Source organism: Eurosta solidaginis, chromosome 3, assembly GCF_040869045.1.
Source record: "Eurosta solidaginis isolate ZX-2024a chromosome 3, ASM4086904v1, whole genome shotgun sequence".
In the NCBI taxonomy this organism is placed as follows: Eukaryota; Metazoa; Arthropoda; class Insecta; order Diptera; family Tephritidae; genus Eurosta; species Eurosta solidaginis.
The window spans coordinates 67,273,685-67,299,265 of NC_090321.1; the positions used below are offsets into that span (position 1 = coordinate 67,273,685).

At 36.4% G+C, this 25,581-nt stretch overlaps 1 protein-coding gene across 3 annotated transcripts in view; it reads left to right on the top strand.

Moving 5' to 3' along the window:
* bs (blistered) overlaps window positions 1-25,581 on the top strand; it is a 126,316-nt gene that overhangs the window by 11,905 nt on the left and 88,830 nt on the right. For 2 of the 3 annotated variants that reach the window (XR_010950663.1, XM_067772134.1), the window contains exon 2: window positions 8,999-9,247. Coding sequence is in view for 2 of the 3 variants with exons in the window: in XM_067772134.1 (XP_067628235.1) it covers window positions 8,999-9,247 (249 nt within the window). In the remaining variant the exon portion in view is untranslated. Of the gene's footprint in view, window positions 1-8,998; window positions 19,118-25,581 lie in introns of those variants that run through there. The other variant, XM_067772135.1, reaches the window with a different exon arrangement.

Consider the following 25,581-nt stretch of genomic DNA (forward strand, 5'->3'; position numbering starts at 1 on the left):
ATTTTTGACAGCACATGTTGTGATGTTGTTGTATCATCTTTTGTATATACGCCGCCTACACAGCCTACAGCCAATAATTAAATATAGAAATCATAGAATTTAGAGCTAAATAAATAAAAGTTTGCAAAAGACAAGCATTTCAGAAAGAAAATTATTCCATGCGCATGCCCGCACCACCTCCACCGCCGCTGCTTAGACGGTTTGTAGCGTACCAAAAACGAGGTGTCACTGCGGCTGCCACCATCAGAGTCAACGCAGCCGCCGACATACCGATTAATGGCAGTCGCAACATGAATTCTACATACAAATGCGAGCATGTGAATGTTTAGCGCGCGCGTCTTGCATCGCGCATCCCGTAGCGCGCCCCACCAGTAGTGCAACTACTCTTCCTGCTACCTCTTGGTAGGACGACGTCAATGACGACGAAAAAATCCAATGTGAAAATTGTCGCACGTGCGATGACCACAAATAGAACATGTAAAACAGTGGTAGATACAGGCGTAGAAATTAAAATACAAATAAAAGCATGATCCACAAACAAACAAACAACAACGCCAACAGAGAAATCGAAAAAATGCCGCAACGAGCATCGCGCATTACCGAAACAACAAATAACAATGCATTCATAGCAAAAAAAATTGAAGCGCGCAAAAGGATGCCGCCAAAGGTGTTAAATTGAATTTACGAAGGATTGCAGCAGCTTGTCGCAGTTTGTCTGCCATGAGCTGCCAACGGCTGGCTATTGGCTACTTGTAAATCTGCGTAGCATTAGCCAGAAGTGCCAAAGCTACAGCAATACAACATCAAGAACAACAGCAGCAACAACATCAAGAACAACAGCATCAACAACAGCAACAGCACAACAGCTTCACACGCCAAGAGGCGGCAATTGTCTTTTTCACCTTCATTTATTTCTCAAGAAGTGTAGAAGGCGCTGAGCGTAGAGGAGCACGCCACATGTGTGTACAAATAGGTGTTCATGTAGTTGCTGCTGTTTTGATTTCATTCGGCGATGGCGTTCAATTTGGGTAAGCGGCGCGCGCGGGGGCACCTATCCGCTGAAGCTGAAGATGCTGCTGATCGTTACTTTCCGATAAAGCCCAAACATTGTGTCGCAAACACAAATAATCGCGTTCTAACAAATGATTTGGTCTCTACGGTACCGAATAAACAAACGAAAGCGTAAACGGACATTTTTTCGCTCGATTGTTAAACGAATAACACGATCAGTGTATATGCACGGACGTACGGGCGAATGGGTAAACACAGGGATGTTGTGCCGATTAGTCATTTGGTCGTTCAGTTAGTAAAATTGTCAGCCGTTAAATAGCCAACCAACTGACCAAAGAAACATCGAGCCAATGCGGAGCCGCCAGCTGTCGCATGCGAGCCACTGAAGTCTCGTTTAGTTTGCGCTGCTACTACATCTTCTTCTTTTCGACGCGCATTTGTTGCAGCTGAGATTATTCTTGTTACACTCTGTAACATTTGTAGCGCTTTAGTCTGGAAGTTGTATTAAAACAAGACAGGCTAAAAAGACATGCGAAGATTTTAGAAGTAGCAATAGAAGAGAGAAGAGAGATAAGAAGAGCGTAAAAGTAGAGAGAGCGCTAGAAAGAGGAGGAAACGTAGATAAAAAAGAGAGAAGGAGTGAGAAAAGAAGTGGGTGAGCAAAAGGTGGGGAAAGAGAAAGGTGGGAGAGAGAAAGCTGTGAGAGATAATGTAGAAACAGTTAAGTGATGGCCTATGCTGAAGACATCGAAATCAAGTTTTTGGATTTCCTTCGGCTTGTTACTTTTGTAGCGATAAGCACACTCCACGAAGGCCTTGGGGAGTGTTATCGACGTTGATGGTCCTTTGCGGGATGCAGATCCGGTCCGTTCCGATAAGAAGCACCATTAAGGCACCAGCCCAACCATCTCGGAAATTTAGTAAGACCACATGAAACCTTCAAGGCCATCCCGCCCTCCCACTCCCTAGATCCATGAGGAACTTGGGGTCGCTAGAACCTCGGCTGTTAAAGTAACAGGATTCGTCACGGGTAGGTGAGTTTGAGAATTGGGTTGGAGAAGCTATATTTTGCGCTAGCAACACCTTCAAAGGATTGCGCTATACAACATACCTGCCGCGAGTATATTCTAAGCCCCTTAACCCGCTGGGGGATTTCCTTCGTGTCTTTTCTGGTTACGCTAAATAGGTGGAGCAGTCCTGCGGACTAGCTGTAAATCCGACTAAATCGGAGGTAGTTAATTTAACAAGAAGATGCAGGATTCTTAAATTAGGAACAGTCTCAGGTGGACAAATACTGCCTCTTCTGTAGGATGGGGTCAAATCCCCCGAGACTGTACTTAACATAGAGGAGGATAAGGCTGGAAGGCATCGGTTGCCTTCTACTACTTTCGGATGGCTATTGGCAAACGTTGGGGCTAACGTGGTACACTAGTTATATAATTTGGTTGGTTGTCGCTTAGACCGGCCGGTTAGACAGCACGGAATTATCGCATGAAGCGCTATTTTGGCCAATCATTTGTAGCAGATTTTCTTCGTCTGGTGGAACGCTCTAGACTATGTTGAATAGATGGAAACCATGCAATGATTGGTTCTTATTGGAATCAGCAGTGACCTTGAAATGAAATATACTCTATTACTGAGAGCTTTGCGATATCCTTACACAGCTGAAATTGATGGCAAAATTACCGCATCTCAGGCTGTAATTGGGCTTCGAGTCACGGGATAAAAACTTTCCAACCATTTCCTTTCCATCATTTTAATAATCTCAGACGTCAGCCCGGCAAAACAATTATATTAAATAGCCCTTGGTGGGGTAAATCCCGAGGCTTTTGTGGAAATAAGAAAAGCGGGGTGGCTGACTTGTTAGCTTATGAATCCCAGATGTATGGGATGATTGGCGAGGGAGTATTTTGTCAAAAGCTCCGAGCTAGACGGAAATCTTAAGGATATCACTGCTGTCAAGCAGGTTTCTTGGCGTGAGCGTTCACTTGCAAATCGGACGTGAATTTTTGCATGGATTTCGGAGTCCCGCTGACTACTTGGAATCTGATTTTTTACAAGAAGACCACCATCTCGTTGTTGTTATTGTTGTTGTAGCCGCAAAAAACTCCCGGAAGTTTGTGGGTGTGTTACGGATAGTGATAGTCCTCTGCCTCCATTACGCTTCGGTAGCAGCACCTTATGGTACTAGCCCGACTGCCGCAAGTACGATCTTTCACTCCTCGATCCTCCATTTTAGTAGATTCTTACTACATACATCGCTTACTACAGGAATATTTCAAGCCCCTTAACCCACTTAGACCACCTATTTCCGGGTGAAGAGATCTGTCTGACTAATTGTTGACAGTTGTTCATTACTCAGCCGAACTCTTTGTGTCCACAAAGTATATATATCAATAAGTCTGAAGTATTGACAAAGCATTGCCCCAGCTGCCCAGCTGTTAAGAAGATAAGACCGCTGTGAGTCCATACAGTGCGGTTGGATGCGTTGGACGATCCCAGCTGTGTTAGCAGAAGATGGCGAAGTGGGTTCATGAAATAACTTTATGCTCAGCTGTTAAGAGAGGAGAGCGAAAGTACCGCTGTCTGTATGTTATCCAGATGTGAGTCCATACGGCGCTGCTGGAGAATTTTAGCGATCCCAGCTGTGTTACCGGAAGGTGGAGTCTTGAAGTCATTTCGTGCTCAGCTGCTCAACACTCTGGATGTAATCGAATCATTGGAAAATTTTTGCAGGACGGATATCCGTTTTATCCGGCAATATGTCGATGCAACATAGCTATGCACTAAGTAACCGGAATGTGTTCCATTGTATCCAAGTATGCTGACCTCTTAACTTAAGACTATTGCTAACCTACCTAATCTAACCTACGAGTGCCCTGGGAAGGGAGAGTAGAGGTTATTAGGAAACGTGGCAGGGGAGGCAAAGATGGGATCTAGTAGCAGATGGTAAAATAAAATGGGTGTATTACCAATTCGAGTGACGAACGGCATCCACCCCTATCGGATTAAGAGGCTTATAAGATTCCGGCGATAAGGCATACCTGCTGCATGAGGCGACTAACATCCATAGTCCCGAAGGTACGAACGTTAAAAAAGTCATTAATGCAGCAGTCGGGCTGGTATCAGATGGTTCTAGTATAGGAGTATACCAGATACATATCCGTAAAAACAACAACGGCGACTGATACTGTACTAGTGCTCAATATCTATTGCTGAGTGGAATATCGTCGTATCTCGGCTGCCGTATCAGATTTTTTTCAAAAACGCCATATATGACCTCAATTCAATACATTTGACTTTAGCTGAGGCGTTTACTAAATATTTCAACCGATTTCTGAGATGGGCCGTTTTTGAAAAGCTTTCTGAGATAGGGCGTTTTCGAAAGGACAGCCGAGATACGATGATATACCACTGAGCAGTCGATATATTGGCACCTAACGGTCATAAGCTCATTCTAAATCTCTTCATTTAGGGTGGCTAGATCTTTTTGACCTTCAATAGACTAATCGCTAATCCACGAAGTAAATAAATCGTCGGTGTCGAAGCAGACATCAACATAGTCCAGCGAATTAAAACAGCGGCTGCGCTGGCTAGGCCATGTTATGCGAATGAAAGATAACGCTCCGGCCAAGAAAGTGTTTCTATCCGAACCCGCCTATGGAATCAGAGGTAGAGGGCGGCCCCCACTCCGCTGGAAGAACAAGGTGGAAAACGATTTAAAATGCCTTGGTGTGACCAATTGGCGTCGGTTGGGAGAGAAAAGAAGCGACTGGCGCGCCTTGTTGGAGGGCCATAGCCGTTTAAACGGTTAAGCGCCAATTAAGTAAGTAAGTAAGTCGAAGTAAGTAATTCTGTGTCTAAAATAATCAGTTATGTGTTCTAGTGAGTTTCTTTATCATTGGAACTCTACCCAAATGAGCTTAAACATGATTTCACGTTTTAACCTCGAGGACCTTCCTATAGTAATAGTCAAACCTAGGCCGTATTCGAAATCATTACACCCCCAAGTCAATGTGCTTGAAAATGTTACACAGTGTTATTGTAATCGTTGCAGCCACTGCTCTGTGGCGCGCTGTCATTTGTATGGGAATTATATGCGCATGCGCGCCGTTTTGCACTTTTACCCACGGCAGCAGTTCTTATTAAATGCAAGAAAGCGCGCAAAACAAACATCCACTTTCATATGTATTCATGTATGAACGTTCGATCTTTTGCCTGTGCGGCCAGTGCGTGAGCATTCTCATTCCCGACGATACAACACGTAGGACAGGAGCCGCCTCTGATTCGCCATAAGACTGTCAAGTTAGTGGCGAGCTAAGAAATGGAAATTCAATGTGACGCATGCTTAACTTAGCAATATATCTAAAGCGATGTTATATGATTGCATGTATATATATATAAATATTTATCTATATATATATATACATATCGTATAGAATCTACCACGCGTCTAACTATTTGAACATTGATGTTGTTTAGAGTTGGGAATATTTAGATTGCTACTAGTACATAAATACATTCTCGTATCTAAATATATTATGTATATATATAAATATATTGCATTGCACATAAAGTCTGTTTGTCTGTCTGTTTTACTATTTCTGCTTCGTGATCATTGGCTTCCCATTGCTTGCTTTGCCACTAAACATTGATTGCTCTTTGAAAAATTATCATTTGTATTGTAATGTTATTTGTGTTTTATTACCAAACTTAGTATCTAATCGAGCCAATTATCATTTTTTGTAAATACCCACTTACATACCTAAATAGTTGTAGCCGAGTTCATAAATAAACTTACTTGACTTGGTGACATTTATACAAATAGCGTACTAGGTTGTTGTTGCTGTTGTTCTTTAGAACTAAAATTGTCATTTTGGAACTGTCAATCATTTCTCTATTAAGTGTAAAAGATTTCTTATTAGGTACATCCAAAATCAGTAAGGGTATTCACATCAACTCGCTATCACCTATTGGTTAAAGGTCATGGGAGTGAGAGTGAGGTAGGCAGTGTGAGTGGTAGTGGGAGTGAAAGTAGGAGTGGAGCTGGGAGTGAAAGAGGAAGTGGGAATGGTAGTGGGAGTGAAAGTAGGAGTGGAAGTGGGAGTGAAAGAGGGAGTGGGAGTGGTAGTGGAAGTAGGAGTGTGAGTGTGAGTAAGATTGGGAGTGATAGTAGTAGTGAGAGCAGGAATGGTAGTATAGGCGGGAGTGGGAGTGCGAATAGGGCAGGCGTATGAAGTAAAAGTGAAACATAGGAAGGGAGTACTATTTTCAGGCAGGACAACGTTTGCTGAGTCACGCTGGCTGACATCTTGCCAGATAGCTAGCGCGATGGATGCGAAGGATTCCTGATGGAGCCAGCTAAGTTGCTCAACGCCATTAGGCAGGTTCTGCATTGAATCGCAATCAACAATAGCAACATGCAGACAGCTAATAGGTGCTACATATCGAATTTTCTCTAGCATTCCAATAATAGTTGATTTATGGCATGCAAATAATAATTGATTTATGTGCATAACCAAGTTTTCAACCTTGGCTTGAATATCTCGGTTCGGTAATGGCAGATGTCGTTTGCACTGCTGTTGCTTCACTAGGGCTTCGTTTTTTCACGTCACCATAAAAAGGGTGGTTGAACGCAGACCCCATTTTCATTCGACGACTTGTTGGGTAAATTTTCGACCGATTCTGCTTACGCCTTTGTGTTACGATAACGCTGACTATTAACGAGCGATGCGATCAAACGGACCGTGAATCTGCAGTTAGTGTCTCTCCTTTCCGAGGCAGAGCGACATTCCTCAGCCTAAAAGATTGTTCACGAAGAGCAAGTTAAACGCCAAGTAAAGATTCCATTAGCCTTTAGTTGCGCGAAAAGTCTCTGGACGAAAAACCTGTCTGTCTCATCTCTTTCTTCTAAACTCTCATAAAAGAAGACAGACCATATGGTCCCATCGTCTCACTCCACTACCGGATGGTGGAGGCAAATGTGCGATATTTTGCAGAACATCTCATGTGTAGCATAGTTGTCAGTCTGAATTTCATATCACTCAGCCGGAAAGTATCATTTTAGATAAATGCCTTAAAAATCGCCATCAAAACGTTTCCCACAGTCATCGCCAAGGACATTTGGCAGACAATATTCGCACATTTTTGATTAATTTTCTTCAAGAAATACGGTTGATTGCAGTCTCACCTCTTGGCGGATAAAAGCTGCTAACTAACATCTGAAGCCTAAAATGATTACAGACGGGTTGGTTATCACTTTTACTTAGATTGCATGAAAGAGCTTGCGCTACCCGGAAACTCATACCGCGTAGTGCAGCCACACTGTATTTAACTTTTAAATCGATCGATAAATTAAGTTCTTTCGGGAAGTCCAAATATCATGCTCTATAAATCTCTTATCACAGCCGTCCTAATACAAGGCAAGTTAGTATGGAATATGGCGGCATCACCCTTGGAGTCTAAAGGCTTCTTGCCCCCTATCACGCAGAGATTAAGAGTCACGCACCTTAGATGGGACAGTCTCTGCCATGCCAGAGCAACGCATTTTCAGAGAATGTAAACCGTCATTTCATCGTCAGCTCACACAAGCGAACTTACTTAGGTGACATCGTAGACTAACAGTGTTCCGTATAATACCCAGTGAGTGTCCGTGGGTTCTCTCTGCTTAGATTAATGAGTTTGGCTGATAATCTCGTTGCATGGAGTATAAACAATTTGGCATGTCTTTGCCCTGGGCATTCAATCTAGTGTTGCCTGAACTTCTTTGTTTCCCAGTTACTTATGTTTTCTTAGAGTGTGCCCTTGTGAGTTCACAGAGCTAGCTAGTTAGCTCTAATCCAAGCCACGACTCTGCCGAGTCTATAGTTGAGCTGAAATGTATGTGCTTGGTAGAAAGTCGGCTCGACAATTCCTATCCGTTTTGTTGTTTAATTTCTATATTTCAAAAGTCCCTTCCCCACAAGAAATAGTTTAGTAATTAGTAATTTTAGTTCCTTATGCATGTGACTGTACTGGAACGGAAACCGGCCCGTGTAAACAATGTGGTCGCTCCGCTTAAATTACACTCACTGAGAAAAGTTTCCCGCCTCTCGCGTTATCGCGCATTGTGCAGGGTGAAGTGCTGTTACTACAATAACAACATCAGCGACGCTTCAGTTTTCCGGTCAGAAGCGCTCTCCTTATTGTAAATACAACATATCGTACACCTAGATCAATCCAAAAAAATCGCAATGTTCAGAAAACGTGAAAAGGTGCCTGTCTTTCCTATATGCGCCAATGCAATTTTTAATTTTTGCAAAGTCTTTTCTCGGTGACTCATCGATGTGTTAGTAAATCGCGTATACAGTTCGGTAGGTATTGATTTGGAAAGCCCGGAGGTACTCATAACTTCGAAACTTCAGATTTTTTATTGGTAGCTGTGCGATATGGTGATTTTTACATCACTTGATGTTTATACCATGCATCAGACAATCATATATTTTATTTCTAATTGCTGTTTTTATGTACGGGTCCCTTTTTCGCTCTTATTTGGAATCCAAATCTATAAATAAAGTTTTGGTTGTAAAGACGGAGACGGGGTGCTTTTGTTTAGCTATATTTTATTAAAATAATTTGCTAAAAATAAACGATTGCGAGCACACAAAAAATCTATTTGTACTATGGCACTATTGTGAATATTTACACTGCATTATTGGCAGTTACTGTCATCTAGCGTATGCAAGCTGTAGCGTATGCAGCGCAAGCTGTAACTTTTAATTGATTGATAGAACAGCTGATAAGAGAATTTTATATTGGTTGCACGAGATGCGCACAGGTCCGGCTCGTAATTAGTAAATACTTTTTTTTACAACACCTTGACTTCATGAACAGAAACAGTAATGAGCCCACAAACATATAATTTAGTGTTGCCAACCTTAAAAAAAATGAATGCGAACGCAAATAAAAAAAATACTTAACATTTTTTCCTTTTCTTTTCTACTTACAGGCTTACGAGCTCTCCACACTAACTGGCACACAAGTAATGCTGTTAGTCGCCTCAGAGACTGGGCACGTTTATACGTTTGCCACACGCAAATTACAACCAATGATCACATCAGAGGCTGGTAAACAACTAATACAAACATGTCTAAATTCACCAGATCCGCCCAGTGTAGGCGGTGGTGATCAACGTATGTCAGCGACTGGCTTCGAAGAGACCGAATTAAGCTATAACATAGCGGACGAGGACTCAAAAGTAAGACAATTAATTTATGGCCATCATGGTCACGCTCATCTTAGTCATCCGCAAGCGCCTGCATCCCATTATGGACTCGAACAGAGTATAATGCAATCACCATATAGTGGTGGTCAACCGTCTCCTCTATCACATGCGCAAGCCTATGCAACGCATGGTGGTCATACGCATCATTCGCACGTGCCACATGTACCACATTCGACACATTCACACATGTCACATGCGCATTCGCAGCGATAAGTGTTGATAAATATGGCAATATCTATAAATAAATATACGCGTATATATGTATATGGCTATAGTATGTAGATAGCGTGCGACGGGTGACCAAATATATGCATAAACGCTTTTGCTAATTTTTGCGCGTGTGAAAGTTTAGGGATGCTGAAAGCTTGCAACAATTGAGCTTTTTTTATTGCGCTAAATGGCACTCAACAAAAGCAAAAGTGTGCTTTCAGCATGAAAGCTAGCGACTTTTTGTTGTAATATTTTGTAGGCGTAATTTTTTTATTTTTTTTTTTTTTTTTGATAACGCGTGTACTTAATTAATAAATTAGCTTAAATCGTCATTCCATTAATCCGTCTTTGCTTAACTTTTCAAGCAAAAAAAGAAGTTAGTAATGCATGAAAGTTGCACTTTCATTTGATTGAGTTTTTTCACATTTTTGCACTTTTCCTTAGTTTTATTTATCGAATAATAACGAATACGATCAATGATCTCGCCTTTAATTAGAACATAAATGCTCAATACTTTAATTTGCTTTAAAGTTAATAATTAAAAATAAAAATATATAAAACAAAACATACGAAAAAAATACGAAACTAGTCATTTATGATGAGTTGATACGAATCTAAACGGAAAATAAAGACGAATCTACATAATGACGTACTCGTACTATGTACAGCGGTCCACATAATAATAGGAGCACAAGATTTAGAATATTTTTGACAGTAACGGTTTTCGAGTTCCACTACTCAAATTTTTTTTTAACTATCAAATAAAACTAATTTGTTATTTACTTTAAACAAAAAGAGACCAAATTTAAAAAATTCCAAACAAGTTTTCTTCTTGTTTAACTTTTTGTTTAATTTTATTTCACTTTTATTTTGATCAACAAATATATTTTATTTTGTTATATATTTTATACAAAAACAAAAAAAACTTGCATAGAAAAAATTTAAACTTATTTTATTTTATTTTGTTTTATTTTATTTTATTTTATTTTATTTAATATGAATGTTCAATTCTGGCTTAAAAATTTTATAAAACTTCCAAAAAACTTCAAAAACTTCCCAAAAACAAATTTCAAAGCCTTTTAAAGGAAAAACATCTAAATTAAAAATTTTGACGGTTTCCGATTTAAGAATTCCAGAATAGTTTCCAACTTTCCTTAATTTGCTTTTAGTAAAAAATTCAGTAAAAAAAATTCGATTTTGATCGAGCTTTTTTTACTTCCTGTTCTTTTTAGATTGCTTCCGATTTTAGGATTGCAGAAAATTTTCCAACTTTCTTTAATTTTCTGTTGTTAAAAAAATTTTCTAAAAAAATTCCGTTTTAAGCTTTTTTTACTTCTTGTTTTCCTTCATACTAAACGATAAAACAAAAATCGGACTAATAGCCACTTCCTAAAAATTTAGTTAATTTTGTTAGAACAATTTTTAAAACCCAGGTTAGGTTAGGTTGAATCAAAAACCTAAAAAAATCAACCTATTTTAATGTTTAATGCAGGTTTTTGTTAAAAAAAAATATTAAATTTTGCGAATTTCAAAAAGTAAAAAAAAAACGCAAAATATATGTAGCTACTTTTAAAACTTCAATACTGAGTTTAAAAATAGTTATTGAAAAAAATTAAAAGCTCCCACAAAACAAAAAAAAAAAAAAAAAAAACAAAAATACCAAATTAAAAATTAGTTTTAAAAAATTTAAAATTTTCCATTAAAATAAGAAGAACTTTAAAATATTTTTTCCACTGTTTAACAGTTCTTTGAAAAGTTTATTTCATTTAATTTTGATATAAAACAAAGTTAATTCTGTTATTTATTTTAATAGCGCAACATTCGTTAATTTTTAATTCATGTTATTAAGCTCAAAAGTTCAGTTATTATTTATAAAAAATTCAAAAACCTTAAAGTTCAAAGATTCACTTTTTGGCTTAACGAAAACTTAAAAATTTTAAAATCCACAAAAAAGAACATTTTAATTGTTTTAAACCAATAACATCTTGACTCCTCTTTAAATTTCAAAAGCTCAGAATTAGCACTTCTTTAATACTTAATTTTAAAAGTATTCATTGAAAAAACAATAAAAATCACATAAAAAATCACCTTTTTTTTACAAAATTAAAGATAAGGCGATTTGCCATCAAAACAGTTTTCAACCTTTAAAATTTTCCCAAATTTCTTGCACAAAGTTCTTATTTTGTAGAACTTCAAGATTCAGTAACAAATAAAAAACATTTGAAGACTTAATTGAAAAAGCAACAAAAAAAATGTATTAAAAGTAAAACAATTTATAACTAAAAAAGAAATAGAGAAAATTTCTGTAAAAAAATGGAAAATAAAAAAAAAAAAAGTTTATTGAAATTCTGCATATTTTTCAGGTTCAGCTACAAAAAAATTGCGTATATCTAATGTAAAAATTTTTTTTAAAATCCAAGAAGGCGTTTATCAACTAAAAACACAAAAAATATTATAAACACTAAAGAAATTCATTAAATGTTAAAAAAACGCGTCCCCTTCTTCAATTAAAGAACTTAAAATGTTGCCATAGCTTTAAATAATTTTTTAACCCAGCTGCTGTCATTATTTTTATTTTTTAAATTCAATTTGATTCAGTATTTTCTTAAAATATCTTAGTAAAAAAGTTGTTAGTTTTGTATTTTTTATACCAGCAAAAAGTGCACCAAAAAGTATATAACAAAAGAATTTTGTAATTTTGATTTTAAGTTTTCGAGCGCTTGGTTAAAAATTGAGAAATATTGAAGTTTTTCGAAAAATTCTCAATTTGCTAACTATAATTTCTTTTTATGATTTTTCCGGTCAATTTATTTTTGTAGATTTTTGCCAACAATAATTTCTTTTTTTATGCAGATCAATGAAATAATTGGTGATACTCTTGTGACGTCACACTCACTTGAAACCAGGATCGCTGCTAAATTTTTTTCTTTACATATTTTTATAAAATTTTTTTTCTTTAATTAATACAAAAAGCTAAAAATTCCATTTAAAAGTGACAAATTTTTATGAACATTTTTTTTTTATTTTGAATTTGTTTTTTTTTTTACTCTTTAAACATTACAAATTAAATGTAGTGGAGGAAAATTTCATAATTTGCTACAAAAAAAAAAAAATATTTGCGATGCACTCACATACTTTTTTGTTAAAAAGTTAGATCTGGAAGTTTTCGAAATATTTTTTATTCTTCTTTATCGCAGTTTTTTTAAGCGCGATATCTATTTTTTTTAAGCGCGATATCTATTTTGTGCTCTTTTTTTTGTGGACCAATACATATATACCAGACGACAAGAATAATTCTCATTAAACTGTGCCATATATAACTTTGAATTTCCCAAAAAAAGTCAAAACAAGCGAACACATGTCTCCACAGCCGCATAAATGAAGTGCAATTGAAGTCTACTTTTAGGCGCTTAAAGCATGTCCTTGCATAATTTAATATATGCGCACGCACATGCAGACACTTTCTTCATTTAAAACGTGTATCCAGTGCCATAAATTGGAGGTCATTCAACAAAAACAAAAAACAAATACAAAATTTGTCATAGAAAAACCAAGAACACACAGTTAAATGAAAGCAAAAAAGATAACTAGTGAAATATTTTTGCTTCAAATTAAATCATAAACTGAATTCAGTGCCATTTTTTCATTACTTAAACCCGAAAGCTTTAAGAGTTTTCGTTAGCTATTGCAAAACTAGGAAAAGTATAAAAAATTTAATAAATGCAAATTAATAAAAAAAAACCTAAACTTTTTTTTATGCGAATATTGTGTGCAATATATATAATAAATAAATGCTTAATTAAATAAAAAAATATATACATGCCTATATGCAATAAATGCATATAAAATATGTACATATGTATATATGTCTGTTTAGTATAAAGTAATAATTTGCTGCAGAGTCTATAAAAAAATGGTAGAGCAATGCGGATGGAAAATATAAGATTGAGCGTGATCAGTTGAATAATATGTTTGTTTTTGTAATAATTAGTAAGTTTTTAGTTGTTATATAAGTATATACATATGTACTACATGTACATAATTACGTAAAATAAATATTATTTGCAGTTGCTTATTTTATTGTTATTTACGTGGGTAGATTTGAAAAAACAAAAAACAAAACAAAATTATTAAAATAAAGGCACTTCTTTAAAGTTATTGTATTGTTGTGGGAGCTTGATTTTTATATGCGCACATTTTTTTTTTGTTTAGAAACGTTCTTTTTATTTGCACCCAAACATATCTTTACCATATGAAAAGGCTGCTACCGGTGCGTACACGTAACATTTTGAGAAATTTAGTATAACAGCTGTTATACGAGGTAAAAAGTCAGAAGTCAGAGTCTGGCTGTAGTCACATGTTAGCTGACCTAATCATGTGAAAACGACTTCATAGCTTAAAATGACATTAAAAGGAAAGGTGAAGCTTCTCAAGGCCAAAATAATGACATATCAATTTTAAAAATCGGACGTTAAATAACCAAGTTACAACGAAAAAACCTTTTCGGTTGTATTTCGAAGGAACATAAAAAAAATTTCCGAAACCCTCTCAACATAATCTTTAAATTCATGGGCGGACATTAGCTACTTTTTTTCGACCCAGTCTTATGCTTACTCCAATACATATTGTGGGGAATTTTATCATCACTATGTTGTTAGTAAATAAAGGCACAACAACAATAAAGCAAGCTGCCACTCTTGTGTACATGAATAAATCAATCATCATTTACACACATACATACAAGGCAACGAAAAGGTATCTCACAACACATGTAATCATCAGCCGAAGTAGTTACTCACACATACACCCGCATATGGGTATAAGAAAAACATAAACTACATATATACATGTACATAGATGGTAACCAAGCAGGAGATACACAAGTTATAGAAGGTGAAACGTCTAGACCTTAGGGGAAATATGCGGACGAAGCAACGGAGAGTATAAAAGCAGCGCAAGTTGAGTAATCAGTTTGATTTAAACACGCTATTAGTTGCGAAGTGCAGTATAATTGTGAAGTATAATTGTACTACTCCCAAGTAATCTAAATAACGACCAGTTTGCAAGAGTTTAGCGATTCGAACGTTAGCAGAAGGTTACAAATAAGCGGAATTTCCCAAAATTCGTTATAATATCTTTACTAGATATCTGTCGCTCGACATCGATATTTTTATACCAAAAGTTTTAGTTATCGAGTATACAAATCTATGGATCGTATAAAATTTTTATCAATGGATTAAATGGGAAAAGGTTGTACCTTTAACGTGTTCTGGTTCCGAATCTATACTGACGCAGTCTCTATGACGAACACAATCTGAGAATAATCCTCAAATACAGCGAAATCGATGACCCCAACAATCCCAAAAGGAGTCCGGAAAGCGATCCCAAAATGGTTTTGATGACTAGGTGGCAACTCTATCTGCTAAAAATGTTTCCAACATTTGAAAAATTTATAGTTGTTATCAACCTTTGAAAAATTAGTCTCCAACCTTTGAGAAATTAATAGTTCTCATTAAATTTCAAATTATTCTCGAACCTTCACTACCTTAGCGTTTTAAGTATTTCACTTTATTTTCATACATTTTATTTCGGTTAGAGATCATGTTGATATCTATATTTTTCTCAATTTGAAAAACAGCATTTTCTGCCATAAAAAATTAGCCGCTTTTTGTGCTGGACGCTGTGATTCTCAAGTTGAGCGACTGTTGAAAAATGTCGCTTGAGAACCATGTTAGTTATCAAAGCTCTGCGCTGAGTCACATTCCAAATATTTATTGGGTCCATGGTAGCGATGTCAGACTCGACTACCCAAAAAATAGGCACTGCATTTTTTATTGGCACAGAACGAAAATCAACCAAAAAAAAATTTTCTAACATAAGATATCACTCAAGTGGGAATATTGTGCTGAATTTGAAAGAAAAATTATATTAAAGAGAACTTGAATTCCTGTATTCGCAAACAATTTTTAAATTCATTTACCTTAAAAATTCGTATACAATTTTTACAAATACGTTTGGATCGCTCAAAATTTCATTTGGCCTTTTCTGCTAAAATGAACTTAGAAAACGTGAAAACTCAAATTCGATGTAATAGTATATACCAAGCCGTTTTCCAAATTATTACGTTACTAAATATTTTAGAATTTATGTTTTCTTTTCAAATAATTTTGCAATTTAATATGTGGCAAGCTTTAAAAGTAAGTTTCTTGCAAAGAGAAAAAGCTTTATCCACTAACCGGAACATCAACGCGACTCTACGAGTGTACTACACTCAGTGTAGGGCTACGTGCCTAAGGGGCAACCGACTTAATCTAACCTAGCACTCGCCACCGCTCGATTTTCCCTGGGTACCTAGAACCGCGTTCGGTATTACTTAGGCTCTGATAATTCGCTACGGATAGGCAACCATATTTTTGGTTTGCCAATCAATTTCTAGCAAGCCTTTGGTAAAAACTGTAACGATTAATACAGAGTTACATATCAAGGAGTGTTTGCAAAAACAAGGGAGCATGAGGTGTCTACTTTTTTTGGTCCGACTTGGCTTCGTGCCATTACAGCGAAACGGCAGTTGAGTGGTATCAGAAAAATCATATAATATTTTACGCCCAGAGACGCTAATCCACCTTACTTCCCGGAGCTCAGACTCATCGAAAGATATTGGGCTCTGGTTAAAAGGCTTAAGAAGGGTACAAAACAAGTTGCTGATACCACTACTACTTTTCCAAAAAATGGTTTTCTTCAAGCAAAGAAAATTAATGAAGACACTATAAAAAGGCTAATGAGCAGTATATTAAAAAAAGTTGAATAATTTATAAATTAAAAATCATTAATATTGTAACGAATTTTTGGGAGTTCCTGATAATTATGCGCCTTCTGCTAACGTTCGAAACGCTGAACTGTCGAATAAATAACTCCAATATTTAGTATTGCAAAATGGTCTTAGTAGTACTTCACAAATTTAATTACACTTCACTACGTGCGTGTTTAAATCAAACTGATTAGTTATTTCTCAGCTTGCGCTGCTTTTATACTCTCTGTTGCCCCGTTCGCATATTTCTCCTAAGGCCAGACTTTTCACGGCATTGCCTTTTGGAACTAGCGTTGCCAAATGTCCCGTATTGGCCGGGACATCCCGTATTTTTCACACATTTTAAAGTGTCCCGGCGGGAAATGCTATGCCCCGGCATTTTCAAAATATCAAAATTAATAAATTATAATCTGCTACGAAACATGGCCATATTTCGGCTTCGATTGTATTCAGGTCATTAGCATATTGCATGCAACTCTGTAAAGAAGAAAAACCTTTGCGATTGATCCATAAGTTTCACATTGTTGTTGCATTTGCATTTTAAATTTCTATCCGTATTTGGATCACGCTTCATTGGAACGTCACAAAATTCATCCCTACTGCGGTCAAAGAGGATTGATATAATATGAGACGTCAGTTCATACTTTTTGTGACATATATTGGTAATGTCCCATTTGGGGGGGTAATTTTAAATTGCTTCTACACATTTGCATGAGGTATTTTAGATTGTTTTAAGGGATTGTATTAATTAAACAATTCTTCATCTTTCCAACAATCATAATATAAATTAATATAAACTTCTTAAAATGTGTAGAAGCCAATTTTCTAATACCCGCCAATCGAAAATCGAACTGACGTCTCTTATTATTTCAATCCTCTCTGCTGTGGTTCTGAATATTGTCTATGTTTGACATTTCGCACACCTAAATATTCATTTTGCAAGGCAAGTGTTGTGTTTTAAAATAACGTTTGCAAAATGAATCCATAGAATATTGAATTCGCATTAAACACAGTAAACGTATTAATTGTTAGTCTGTTTCATAAAAATATTTGTTATAAATAAAAGAGTTTAAAAAGTTTAATTCTATCTAAAAATTATTTCGCCGAAATGTGCAACCCATACAAATATATAGGTGTGTCTTATTTTTCAAATGTCCCGGGAAATTTTTAAAAATCCCGGGAAATTGGCTCAAATTTTAGGTCTGTCCCGGGAACCCGAAATAAAAATCTGGCAACCCTATTTGGAACAGTTGTATCTCATATTTGGTTATTTAACTATATGCGTGTGTATGTGTGAGATAATCTCTTCACTTCGAGCTGCTGATTATATGCGTGGCATATTCTTCGTTGCCTTGTACATAAGTGTGGCTGCTTGCTATAATGTGTCCATGTACATAAGTGTGGCTGCTTGCTGTTTTTGTTGTTGTAATTATTTATTAACAGCATAGTGAAGCTAATACATAATATGTAAAATGTTTTAAATAATTGTGAAAATGAATTTAAACCTTATTTGTGTATGCGGGCATAAATCCACGCCTTCCCACGTCGTTATAATGATCCAGGTATATTTTGGCCTCACTTGGCTCCAGCATATTACGCTCGTGTCACTCAAAAGTGGACAATGGACATTATGTTAGGAAAAACTTGAATCCATTCAACGTGCTTCTTTTGTACAAAACTTGATGTCGGGTCTCTCGAGAAATTTTCGGTCATACAGATAGTAACAAATAAATTGATCCAATTTCTTTACCTGTCATTGTTATAACTTTCCATGCTAATAATAACAAAAACAAAAAAAAAAGATTAAGTAACTATAAGCACTTTATAAGCATTTTTTAATTTGCAGAACTTTTTGTACCAGTCCTTATGAAAGTTTAGCCAAAAGTGTTGCATCAGTTTAAATTGAAACTTCCATGGTTATACTTTTTGTTTTACTTTTTAAAATAAATATTTCAAACTCTCCAACAATTACATACAAATATTTTAAAGAACTGCTGTGCATGTCTATAATAAATTATTTTTAGTATGCTTGGCGCAGTTTTATAAAGCAACTCTTTAGTTATGTTATGTATAATTAAACAAAAAAAAAATAAATATAATGAGAACATTTCTGTCGAACAGAAATTAAAATCGTAGAAAAAATATTTAAAAAACACGAAATATTTTTAAATTTAGTGAATGCACTTTAAAATTGATAAAATGGCTTCCAAATTATTTTTAAAACAATATATCTATTATTACACAAAAAAATATATTTTTTTTTTGCAAAAAAAGTCAATTTAATAAAAGCTGTAATTATAAAAAAATAAATATTTACATAAATACGAAGGTACATAATATAATTTTTAGTAAATTTTCTAGCTCTAGCTTTATATTTTTGTGTGGCGTTTGAAAGTCTAAAATTAAATTAAAACTTATAAATAATTTAAACTATAAAAGACAACTAACATAGTTAAATTAAATTGATTTATATTAGAGAAACAAGAATATAATTATAATGAGAACAGAAATTTATTTTATTGCTCATTTTTTTATTTTTTTCTCAAACTCACTGAGATAATTTACCAAAAGTTTTCAAGCAACTGTAATATTGCGATACAAACAGGCAGTCGGCAGTGATATATCTGTAATGTTGTATTAACATTATGCTATTATCAGTATCTGCAAATAGTTATTAATTCTCAATGTTTAAACATAAAAAAATTCTATATCCGCTACTATTTTGCGCTCACTTCTGCAGTGTTTGGCGATAATTTTGAGACTATTTCGGTATAATTTTATAATTATATTATTATTTTAGCGAATTTTAGGAAATTTTTTTTTGCTTTGCGCCTTCTGTTATCGTTCGAATCCCTGAATTGTAAATAAACACAAGTGTTCTGTATATAAAATGCTCTTTATTTATAGCACTACTATGGTAGTAGATCTTCACAATTTAATGTATTCGCGTACTTCACATATAGTGTGTGAAAAACAAACCGATTCACTATCACTTGGACTGCGCCGCTTTAATACTATCAGTTGCTTTGTTCGCTCATTTCTGCCAGGGTCGCGAAAAGCCTTCTCCATTAGTTACTTATTTACTGTAGTAATATTATTTGCGCTCTTAAGGCTTGGTTTCCTCGAAAGCGGAGCCGCTATATAGCGGTACAGTACATTATCAAAAATGTTGCAGTGTAAAACCAATTATGTGGAAAATAAAAAGACGGCGAAGTTCACCGTAACGTAATATACCGGCGGGGCAATAAATATTACGGCCATGACGGTACAAACTCGTTTATCAACGTTTTTTCCCACCGGTATACTCAAAGCGGCGAACATTTTGTCAATTATTTAAAATTATTTATAAAATAACAAAAATTTTTGACTTCTAATTTATTTGAAATTTCAAATTTATTTGAATATTCTTGTTGGTGCATTTAAAAAAATAATAAAGAAATTATAAAAACCATGCAAAAATGGAAAATATAATTTTGCGAATCGTCTGCCGTAAGGGGTGGAAGTTTACAACAAAGCGGTGCCGCTGAAAACCGCGAGTATACCGGCCGCTCTTTAGCCGTCGTAATATAGCGGCACCACTTCGGGAACCAAGCTGCCGTGCTTTTTGCTTTCTCTTCTGCTTACAATTGCTGTAGTGGTTGTGCAGTATTTATTTACAGGTGGCATGGTGAACTGCTAATATTCGCCACATTATTATTATTTCAGGACTATATTGTAACGAATTTAGGCAAATTCCGCTTATTCCAAACCTTCTGCTAACGTTCGAATCACTAAACTGTTGAATAAATAACTCCAATATTCAATAATGCAAAATAGTCTTTATTAGACTACTTTAAGGTTCTTCACAATAACATTTATACTTCACAACTAATTGCGAGTATAAATCAAACTGCTCAGTCATGCCTCAGCTTCTGCTGCTTTTATACTCTCGGTTTCCTCGTTCACCCATTTCTCCTAAGGTCTAGTAATTTCGTGAACTTCATGCTTGTTTACCAGCTATATACATGTATATTTGTAGTTTGTATCCATATGCGTGTGTATATGTGAGTACTGCTTAGTATCGGCTTAGTGATGGTAGTATCGCTTAGTGATACTAATATTCGTCACAATATTCTATAGATACTATTTCTGGATTTTTTCGCAATGTTTTCGGAATTGTTATGGGTACTATTTCAAGATCATTTTGAGAATATTTTAGAGACCTGCATTATTATTAATTGTCGCGTATTTGCCTAAGGGATTTTGGTCGTTTTCTAACAAGACCCGCCAACTATCCCGGTTAAACGGTAACTGACGCCAAATGGGAGCACCAAGGCAAGCAATTCTTCCTCCACTGGTGGCGGTTGAGATATTTTCTTGGCCGGAACGTCTTTACCCATCCGCATATCATGGCCTTGCCACTAAACTCTTTGGGCTTTTATTCGTTGCACTATCTTCATATCTGCGGAAAGTTCTTACAGCTCACTATTGTATCTCCTTAGATACTCGCTGTCGGCATCACGGACAGGACCATAAATCTTCCGCAGAAAATTTCCCTCCAACACTCCAAGAGCCAAATTAACTTCTTCCGACATCGTCCGTGACTCCGACCTGTATACCAGGACAGGTATGATGAGGGCCAGGGCAGGTATTAACTCGTACATCGTGATTTTTGTTCGTCGTCCGGTCTTTAATTTTCAATTTTTAAGAGATTCCTGGAATAATTGCACGACTATTTCGGTAATACTTTGAGAGTATTTCGGTACTATTTTGAATAATTTTGTGATCATTCCAGGGCTATTTCGAAATAATTTCGGAGCTGTTTAAGAAGAGCATCGTTGGCTTATTATCGGCTTTTCGTCATCGGTTTGCTATAGAAAACATCCGACGAAATATCGGCTTGTTATAGGTTAGTTATCGGAAAGTTATCGATGGGGTTGCGGCGTTGTTGTTGTATTAACAGTGCTTGCCCCATTCAATGGGCACGACCACTCACAAATTGTCATCAAAGTCCTCTAACGGGAGTCCAAGGAAACTGGCTGTTTTACAACAAGGGCGGACCATAGGGAGATAGGTGTTAGAGGCGTAGGTTCCACATTACAATTGAAAAGATGGTTGGTGTCATGTGGGGACACATCACATGCAGGACATACATTACGTATGTCAGGGTTGATTCTGGACAAGTAAGAGTTTAACATGTTACAGTATCCAGAACGAAGTTGGGCCAGGGTGACTCGTGTCTCCCTTGGTAGTCTGCTTTCTTCTTCTGCAAGGATGGGATATAGCATGTTACTAACGGGGTTCACCGGGCGCTTCTTGACAAAGGCGTTTACCGATTCTGTGTGGATTTGGCTAAGGGGCCTTCTTATGCTTGCCTGGATCAAACGGCTGTGTTGGCAGGTGCCGGACCTCGTCATAGTGCTTTAAGAGATGTTCCCTTAATCCCCGTGGAGGCGGTGCTAAATCAAGCAGTTGTTTGTTAGAATGTCCTGGTTTGTGACAATTAAGCAAGAACTGCTTGTTCAGTATTTCTTTGTGCTCTTTAATATTTAGTTCTTTGGCCTCACTATGTAGATGGTGTTCGGGGGTCATAAGGAGACATCCGGCGGCAGTTCTGATGACAGCATTTTGACAGGTCTGTAGCCTTTTCCAGTGTGTATTTTTAAGACCAGGCGACCAGACTGGTGACGCGTAGCTCATGAGCGGCCGGCCAATTGCTTTGTACGTGGTTAGCAGCGTTTCTTTATCTATTCCCCATGTGCTGCCGGCAAGCGACTTGAGGATTTTGTTGCGGCTTTGTACTTTAGAAACAATCTCGGTGGCATGAGCCTTGAAGGTTAAAGTATTATCGAACGCCGAGAAACATCCAAAACCTAATCGATAACAAAATGATAATAAACCGATAATACATTTGTTATCGAAATGAATAACACTTCGATATCAAAACGATAACCGACAGAAAAAGTGAATTGAAATGGCGCCAAGATATGACTCTAATTTTTATTTTAAAACAGTCATAAAACGTTCCCAATTCATCGGATTCAGAGTCGTTTTTGACTAATTTTTAAGACGATTTTCGGTGCGCTCGCGTAGAACTATTTATAGCTATTTTAGGGTTCCAAAAAGAGTTTGAAGATATATGCTACGAAAAATTAGTGTTTTATGACTTACTCATCGGATTCAGAGTCGTTTTTGACTCATTTTTAAGACGCCTTTCAGTGCGCTCGCGTAGAACTGTTTATAGCTATTTTAGGGTTCCAAAAACAGCTTGAAGGTATATGGTACGAAAAATTAGTATTTTATGATTCATTCTTTTGGCTAGGTGAGTTATAAATACGGGCAGCATAACTTCAATATTGATTCAATGAGTTTCAAACATTTATTAAAAAAGATGCATAAAACGCACCTCATTCAGCGGCTGGAGAGATATTTTATAGTCATTATACTCAGTTGAGCAGAGCTCACAGAGTATATTAACTTTGATTGGATAACGGTTGGTTGTACATGTATAAAGGAATTGAGATAGATATAGACTTCCATATATCAAAATCATCAGTATCGAAAAAAAATTTGATTGAGCCATGTCCGCCCGTCCGTCCGTTAACACGATAACTTGAGTAAATTTGGAGGTATCTTGATGAAATTTGGTATGTAGGTTCCTGGGCACTTATCTCAGATCGCTATTTAAAATGGCCGGACCATAACCACGCCCACTTTTTCGATATCGAAAATTTCGAAAAACTGAAAAAGTGCGATAATTCATTACCAAAGACGGATAAAGCGATGAAACTTGGTAGGTGAGTTGAACTTATGACGCAGAATAGAAAATGAGTAAAATTTTGGACAATGGGCGTGGCACCGCCCACTTTTAAAAGAAGGTAATTTAAAAGTTTTGCAAGCTGTAATTTCGCAGAAAATCGGAGAACGACCACGCCCACTTTAAAAACAAAAAATTTTTAAAGTCAAATTTTAACAAAAAATGTAATATCTTTACAGTATATAAGTAAATTATGTCAACATTCAACTCCAGTAATGATATGGTATAACAAAATACAAAAATAAAAGAAAATTTCAAAATGGGCGTGGTTTCGCCCTTTTTCATTTAATTCGTCTAGAATACTTTTAATGCCATAAGTCGAACAAAAATTGACCAATCCTTGGGAAATTTGGCAGGGGCATAGATTCTGTGACGATAACTGTTTTCTGTGAAAATGGGCGAAATCGGTTGAAGCCACGCCCAGATTTTATACACAGTCGACCGCCTGTCCTTCCGCTTGGCCGTTAACATGATAACCTGAGCAAAACTCGATATATCTTTACTAAACTAAGTTCACATACTTATCTCAACTCACTTTATCTTGGTAAAAAAAATGGCCGAAATCGGACTATGATCACGCCCACTTTTTCGATATCGAAAATTACGAAAAATGAAAAAAATGCCATAATTATATACCAAATACTAAAAAAGGTATGAAACATGGTAATTTGTTTGGTTTATTGACGCAAAATATAACTTTAGAAAAAAACTTGGTAAAATGGGTGTGACACCTACCATATTAAGTAGAAGAAAATGAAAAAGTTTTGCAGGGCGAAATCAAAAGCCCTTGGAATCTTGGAAGGAATACTGTTCGTGGTATTACATATATAAATAAATTAGCGGTACCCGACAGATGATGTTCTGGGTCACCCTGGTCCACATTTTGGTCGATATCTCGAAAACGCCTTCATATATAAAACTAAGGGCCACTCCCTTTTAAAACCCCCATTAATACCTTTAATTTGATACCCATATCGTACAAATATATTCTAGAGTCACCCCTGGTCCACCTTTATGGCTATATCTCGAAAAGGCGACCACCTATAGAACTAAGGCCCACTCCCTTTTAAAATACTCTTTAACACCTTTCGTTTGATACCCATATTGTACAAACGCATTCTAGAGTCACCCCTGCTCCACCTTTATGGCGATATCTCGAAAAGGCGACCTCCTATACAACTACCACCACTCCCTTTTAGAACCCTCATTAATACCTTTAATTTGATACCCATATCGTACAAACACATTCTAGAGTCACCCCTGGTCCACCTTTATGGTGATATCTCGAAAAGGCGTCCACCTATAGAACTAAGGCCCACTCCCTTTTAAAATACTCATTAACCCCTTTCGTTTGATACCCATATTGTACGAACGCATTCTAGAGTCACCCCTGGTCCACCCTTATTGCGATATCTCGAAAAGGCGTCCACCTATAGAACTAAGGCCCACTCCTTTTTAAAATACTCATTAACACCGTTCGTTTGATACCCATATTGTACAAACGCATTCTAGAGTCACCCCTGGTCCACCTTTATGGCGATATCTCGAAAAGATGTCCACCTATAGAACTAAGGCCCACTCCCTTTTAAAATACTCATTAACCCCTTTCGTTTGATACCCATATCGTACAAACAAATTTTAGGGTCACCCCTGGTCCACCTTTATGGCGATATCTCGAAACGGCGTCCACCTATGGAACTAAGAATCACTCCCTTTTAAAATACGCATTAACACCTTTCATTTGATACCCATATCATACAAACAAATTCTAGAGTCAACGCTGATCCACGTTTATGGCGATATCTCGAAAAGGCGTCCACCTATAAAACTAAGCCCACGCCTTTTAAAATTCTCATTAACATCTTTCATTTGATACCCATATCGTACAAACAAATTCTAGAGTCAGCCCTGGTCCACCTTTATGGCGATATCCCTAAATGGTGTCCAGCTATAGAAATATGGCCCACTCCCTCATAAAATACTCTTTAATGCCTTTCATTTGATACACATGTCATACAAACACATTCCAATGTTACCTTCGGTTCATTTTCCTTCATGGTTATTTTCCCTTATGTTTTCACCATAGCTCTCAACTGAGTATTTAATGCTCGGTTACACCCGAACTTAACCTTCCTTACTTGTTTTTATTTTAAAACAGTCATAAAACATTCCCAATTCATCGGATTCAGAGTCGTTTTTAATTCATTTTTAAGACGATTTTCGGTGCGCTCGCGTAGAACTATTTATAGCTATTTTGGGGTTCCAAAAAGAGTTTGAAGATATATGCTACGAAAAATTAGTGTTTTATGACTCACTCATTGGATTCAGAGTCGTTTTTGACTCATTTTTAAGACGCCTTTCAGTGCGCTCGCGTAGAACTGTTTATAGCTATTTTAGGGTTCCAAAAACAGCTTGAAGGTATTGGTACGAAAAATTAGTATTTTATGATTCATTCTTTTGGCTAGGTGAGTTATAAATACGGGCAGCATAACT